Here is a 6,944-nt window from a genome sequence, read left to right as displayed (position 1 = left end):
CTTTATTATATATATGTATATATATATATATATATATATATATATATACATTTTTTTTTCTTACAGTAATCTTATACCCGAAAATTTAGTACGTGCATGTATGTATCAGGTATGTTTAATTAAATAATATAATTTTTAAATATTAGATTATATTATCTCTATTTCAAAAATCTCTTTTCTTATTACAGCACCTTAAAAATCTTAAAATTATAATATTTTCTTTATTACAGTATCAAACTGTTTTAGAACAACCAGTCAATGCATCAGGTACTGCAATACATATTAGACATCATATATTTTCACTTGCTTGCTCTTCTCTTTTTTTTCAACAATTTTGTTAAATTGTAACTTGCAATCATGTCTTCGTCTATTTAATTATTTTAGATTTTTTTTTAGAATGTTATTAAAAATAATTTGTCTTTGGAATGATACTTTTTAGAGCCGCAAATAACAAAAGAAGTTTTATAAGTTAATTTTATACAGGTTTATGAGTAGTAAGAATAAAAATTAAATTTTAAATATTGCTTCTCAGCTATTTGTGAAAGTTCATACAAAATGAAAATGTAAACTAATTGTAATGTAATTACTTAAAAATTATGCACATTTTATGAAAGCATATTTTTAATTCGTTACAGTACCAATAGAAGAATGGCCCATAACGAGTGAATATGTAGCAGGAACAAATGTCTTGGGTTTAGTATTTTACAGTTTGTTAATAGGTTTAGCAATTGGTAAAATAGGTGAAAAAGGAAAGCCATTGTCGGACTTTTTTACTTCCTTAGCCGATGTCACGATGAAAATTATGAGATGGGTAACACTGTACGTTGCAGCGCGTTAAAGTATGAAATTTCTTAATATAATTTAATAATATAATCCAATAATAAAAAATATGTAACATATAGAATATATTAGATTACACATGAATAATAAAACTTTTTTTATTTAGGTTGGCACCAGTAGGTGTGACTTTCCTTATTGCTGGTCGAATGCTAGAAATAGACGATTTTAGCGATATAATAAGCCATCTTGGATTTTATATCCTAACAGTGTTCATTGGACTAATACTGCAGGGTTTTGTCATCCTACCATTCCTTCATTGGATCATTACGCGTAGATCGCCATATAAAATTATATCCAAGCTTGGTCCATCTTTTGCAGCAGCCATTGGAACATCGTCAAGGTATAAAAAAAAAATTGACATGCAAATAAGACAAAATTTCGCGTTCTAATTAAATATATATAATTTAGCACCGCCACAGTTCCCTACACAATAAAATGTTTAGCAGACTTCGGCATAAATCCCAAAGTAACAAATTTTATTATACCGATTGGAGCAGCAATAAATATGGATGGAATAGCGCTGTATGAAACTATTGGGGCGATATTTATTATACAATTACGTGGACTGCAATTTTCATTGTTGAAGATAATAATTATCAGGTCAGTGATTAAAACATTTTAGTAATTGACTTGAACGTGATTAAATTGCTTCTTTTTTGGAGAAATATTCTATATAATTTAAAACAATATGAATTAAATCTTTTAATTTTTTATGTAACTTTAATATTTTTATAGTGTTACATGTACGGTATCCTGCGTGGGCGCTGCCGGTATACCCAGTGGTGGTTATATGATGTTAATAATGGTGTTAAATTCTATAGGAGTACCCATTGAAGATGTTTCACTGATTATCGCTGTCGACTGGTTCATGTGAATACGATATCGTTCATTTAAGTTGAAAAATCATAAATTTACAAATATATTCCATAACAAATTTCATATGAATATATTTTGTATTTGCAGTAAAAAAGAAAATATATTTATTTTGCAGCGATCGTTTCAGAACAACAATCAACATTATAGGTGACGCGCTTGGTGCAAGTATTATATCTCGTTTTTGCAAGAAATATCTGGAAGAGGATTTGGAAAACGATACATATCCACTGGAAACAAACGTCTGCAATAAAATTCCACATCATGAATATTCTGATACCGAAAATTAAAATTAAAAAAGAAAATTAAAATTTAATATTTTATTATTCTAAACTAAAAAAATAAGAAAATGTAGTCTTAAAAATATTCAACTTATACTTATTCGGCAAAACGACCAATAATAATTTAGCAAGCGTGACAAACTTTGCGTTGCGATAATTTAATTTGTTGAATTAAAGTTTCTTTAATATAACGCGTTTATTATGCTTAAATAAATAGAAATGAGATAGAAAAATGAAAGATTGAAAATTGTTATAATATATTTTATCAAAAAATATTTATATATTAGGTGTAATAAAAAGAATCCATTATTTTTCCATTCAATTTCATGCAAAAATAATGGATTTCTTTTTACTACACCTAATATATTTTCATAATCACGAATTAAGATATTCATTGTGCGATAAATTATTTCTTTGTTATCTCACTATCGTGTTGCAGCTTAAAAATATCGTTTTATATGTGTTCATAATATACAAATTCATGCCCTATAGATAATTTTGTATAAGATAAATTTAAAAAATTGTAACTGCTAAACTTTTTTTTAACATATTTTTTTACATTTAATAAATCATAAAAATCTATCATAATAAATTTTAAATTTATTATATTGGGTTGTTCGGAAAGTTTGTGCCGATTTTTGGAAGGTGGCATAACACAGATCTGATATATCAACGATTGAAAATAAATGACATACGTACGTATCGTAAAAGATGATACTTCAGGCACACTTGGAAAAAAATTTGGTTGCGATACGTTAATTTTTGTCAATTTTATATGCCTTTGAATATGGAAGAAAATAAAGTGTATTTTAAGCATTTAATACTTTTCTTTTACCGGAAAGATAAAAATGCTATACAAATGGCAAACAAGATATGCGCTGTTTATGGCGAAGATACTGTAGCTGAAAGAACTGTGCGGAAATGATTTGCTAGTTTAAAACTGGTTTTTCAACCTTGAAAATCAAGAACGTCTGGATAGATCTTCCACAGATGAAGATCAGATTAAAACACTGATCGAGAATAACTCACGCTACACGTAAATTAGCAGAAATGTTGAATATGTCAAAATCCACCATCCACGAGCATTTTGTGAAGCTTGGCTACATAAACCGTTTTGATGTATGGGTTCCCCACGATTTAACGGAGAAAAATCTGATGGATCGCATTTGTGACTCGCTCTATAAACGCAACGAGGAGACACTATTTTTGAAGCAAGTAGTAGTAACGGGAGATGAAAAATGGATCATTTACAATTGAGCGAAAAAGATCTTGGGGAAAGCGGAATGAACCATCTTTAGCCACCCTAAAAGCTGGTCTTCATCCAAAGATCATGCTCTGTGTCTGGTGAGATTGGAAAGGGATCCTGTATTGAGCTTTTACCAAACAACGAGATGATAAATTCAGAGAAGTATTGTTCCCAATTAGATGAATTGAAGACAACAATTGAACAAAAACGTCCAGAAATAGCGAATTGGAAGGGCGTCATGTTTCATCAGGACAATGCACGGCCTCATGTGTCTTTGATAACTCGACAAAAGTTGTTGGAGCTCGTTGGGATATTCTAGCCCATCCATCATATTCAGACCTCGCGTCTTCTGATTTCCACCTATTTTGATCATTATAAAATTCCCTTAATGGAAAAAGTTTCAACTCTTTGGTCGAGGTAAAAAATCACTTAGAAAAGTTTTTCACTGAAAAACCTGAGAGATTTTGGAAGGACAGAATTTTCAAGTTGCCTGAAAGATGGAGAAAGGTTGTAGAACAGAATGGCACCTATATAATTTAATAAATATACACTAAAATTTAAATCTTCTGCGTTTCAATTTTCCTTCAAAATCGACACAAACTTTCTGAACCACCCAATAGATTTTTATAATTTATTGTTAAAAATTACTTATACTTGCTTTTTTTCAGTGTATGCTTGTAAAAATGTTCAAAATGCTTATAAAATGATTCTTTGATAAGAATTTGACAACCATTTATGAATTTTTCTGTTCAAGTTGAACAATTACGCTTTTTACTTCCGTGTATGCCTCAAGACCATATTCTCCAAGTTCTCTGCCATGTCCTGACATTTTGAAGCCACCAAATGGCACTTGAGGAATTATCGCATTATATGTGTTAATCCTGCATAAAAATTAATAACGAAATTAATTTGTCTTTTTTTAGAGCTTCATTCGTACAATATTTCCAAATAACTTACCATACAGTACCAGCACGAAGACCTTGCACTATATAATTCGCCTTACTAAGATCATTCGTTAAAACTGCAGCAGCTAATCCATAATCGGTATTATTAGCGCGTTCAATAACTTCTTCTAAATCGTGGAACTTTAGGATTTGCTGAACTGGACCAAATATCTACCAAAAGAATGATTTTATTTCAATTCCGATATGTTACATTACGTCTTACAAACAATTTTAATGCTTACCTCTTCTTTAGCTATAGTCATATCGTCTTTAACATTTGCAAATACTGTTGGAGCAACAAAGTAGCCTCTATCGCCAATGCGTTCGCCACCTGTTACCAAGTTAGCGCCTTGATTTTTACCAGATTGTATCAGACTCATAATTTTATTTAGCTGATCCTCGTCAATCTTAAAAAACAATATTAATATAATAATAATGTCGTTATATTATTGATTATAAGATTAATAATATATAATGATATATAATGATATTAATTATATATCGATTGATATTGGCATCTAATCTGGTATAAATTCAAATATACCTGTGGCCCTTGCTCTATTTTCAAGTCAAATGGATCTCCTACAGTCTTAGATTTAGCTCGAAGTGCACTTTTTTCAACGAATTCGTCATAAATATTCGATTGAACAAAAGTTCTTGATCCTGCACAACAGCATTGACCCTGGCAAAAATTTAATTTTAAAATAAACGACATACGAATCAAAGAAAGAAGAGATGCCTATGCATAAATGACACATTAAAATAAATTACCATATTAAAGAATAATCCAAAATGCGCTGTTTCCACTGCTTTATCTATATTGACGTCTTTAAGAATGATATTAGGGGATTTCCCACCTAATTCCAGCGTAGTTCTCTTTAAATTACTTATAGCAGCATTTTGTTTTATTAATTGGCCGACTTCGGTAGAACCGGTAAATGCGATTTTGTCGACTCTATTATGATTAACTAATGCTGCACCGGTTTTACCGTAACCGGGAACAACGTTGACCACTCCACTGGGAAATCCAGCTTCTTTAGTCAGTTGGGCCATATAAAGAGCCGTTAATGGGGTCTGTTCAGCAGGTTTTAGAACAACAACATTTCCTAAGGAATAAAATAATGATTCTCACTTTATATGTCGTAGAATATTATGACTCCAAAGATTTCATTTTAATTACAGTGAAATAAAAGAAGCAACGTTTTAAAATAAAATATATGATTTGTGCGTAGTTACCTGTAGCTAAAGCTGGTCCTAATTTCCACGCCGCCATTAAAATGGGGAAGTTCCACGGAATAATTTGACCACATACTCCTACTGGTTCGTGTCTGGTATAGGCAAATACTTTTCCATCGGCTGGGATTACTTTCCCATGATTCTTATCAGCCCATCCTGCATAATATCTCAATACAGCAATGCTCATAAGCACGTCCACATTATATGCATACGAATAAGGTTTGCCGTTGTCTAAAGTTTCTAAGGACTGAAATATAAAAGAAAATAAATTAGCTTGTAAAAAAATTTGGACGATCCATTAAATCTTATTCGATTCAAGCCCTGATGGAAAAATTTCTGAAATTATTTCACGTTTTGAAACTTCAACAAAATTTCAGCATTTTAGAAAAATTTTAGTTTAATTTCAGTGATTGTTAACTGAAATTTACTTTCAATGAAATTTCAGCAAATTTTCAACAATTTCGTTGAAATGTTCTAAAATCTAAAACGTAAAATAATTTCAGCGAAATTTGTTCACCAGGAAATATTTTATATTCAGGAATAGCTTTGAAAAGTTCCATGGTAATTTATTCTAAAAGTATTCTGAATTTTTTTGAAAACTAAATAAGTAAAATTCAATAAAAAGATACGTGCTACTTAAATATTTATTAAATTTTTTAATGGAGGAAAACGTTTATGGATATATACCATACGTAATGAATTACTACGTTCACAGTATAAGAAAAAAACACTTTAATATTTCTAACACACAACTACGAGAAATAATTGATTGAATAAATAACATAACTATATTTTTTACGTATAGATTATTATTGGTTGCTATTGATATTAGTTCGTTTAAGAAAAAAAGTTCGCGAAATATGTTACAATTATCTTTTTGCATTAATTTAAAAGAAAACGATATCGTAAAAGCATGAATACTCTTAATTTGACTTCTAAAGATTATCTATCATTTGATCAGTAATTCTAATTCTTGCATATATCAAGTATCGATATTGCGTTATTACCGCAATATATTTCTGATCGCGTTCGATCAAATCTGCCAATCTGTTCAAAAGAACTCCTCGTTGAGAAGCATCCATTGTTCTCCATGGTGAATTTCTTTTGAAAGCCTTATTAGCAGCCTGTACCGCAAAATCAATGTCTGCGCTATCACCTTCTTGTACTTCAGCGATTACCTCGCCCGTGGCGGGATTAACGGTGGGAAAGGTCTTCTGGCTCTTCGATTTGTGCCATTCATTATTAATGAATATCTGAAACGAAGTAAAATACATTTATGCGATATATTACTCTTGTAGTGCATTTCTTATCTGTCGTAGCAGGTGTAGCATTATGTACACAAAAAAAATACATAATACATATAGTTCTGTTTTGTTGTTGATAAAAATGTCACGTATATACGAGATATAAAGCTTATAAAAATAAATTCTTCGTTGCTAACGTTATATTGCTTACGTTACTCACATCAAGATTAAAGGACATTATAAATGACGTAACTCGGTATTATGTAATATCTATGCAAAT

General features: G+C 30.4%; 2 protein-coding genes across 2 annotated transcripts in view; one reads left to right on the top strand and one right to left on the bottom strand.

Moving 5' to 3' along the window:
* LOC105623313 (excitatory amino acid transporter 3) overlaps positions 1-2,003 on the top strand; it is a 5,506-nt gene extending 3,503 nt beyond the window's left edge. Inside the window, exons 2-8 of the mRNA XM_012204711.1 lie at positions 67-109; positions 231-267; positions 636-819; positions 947-1,180; positions 1,249-1,440; positions 1,576-1,710; positions 1,832-2,003. Coding sequence (XP_012060101.1) covers positions 67-109; positions 231-267; positions 636-819; positions 947-1,180; positions 1,249-1,440; positions 1,576-1,710; positions 1,832-2,003 — 997 coding nt within the window. The remainder of the gene's footprint in view (positions 1-66; positions 110-230; positions 268-635; positions 820-946; positions 1,181-1,248; positions 1,441-1,575; positions 1,711-1,831) is intronic.
* Positions 2,004-3,973: 1,970 nt separating this feature from the next.
* Positions 3,974-6,673, bottom strand: LOC105623312 (aldehyde dehydrogenase, mitochondrial; the record flags this gene model as incomplete). Its single annotated transcript, XM_012204709.1, has 7 exons — positions 3,974-4,121; positions 4,198-4,355; positions 4,427-4,591; positions 4,729-4,866; positions 4,956-5,290; positions 5,421-5,667; positions 6,428-6,673. Coding segments are annotated over 7 exons (1,437 nt in total), but the record flags the coding sequence as incomplete, so codon positions are not given.
* Between the last annotated feature and the right edge of the window lie 271 nt (positions 6,674-6,944).

This window comes from Atta cephalotes, assembly GCF_000143395.1.
Source record: "Atta cephalotes unplaced genomic scaffold scaffold00055, whole genome shotgun sequence".
In the NCBI taxonomy this organism is placed as follows: Eukaryota; Metazoa; Arthropoda; class Insecta; order Hymenoptera; family Formicidae; genus Atta; species Atta cephalotes.
Note: the sequence above shows the minus strand (reverse complement) of the source record. Positions and strands in the feature narration are given on the sequence as shown.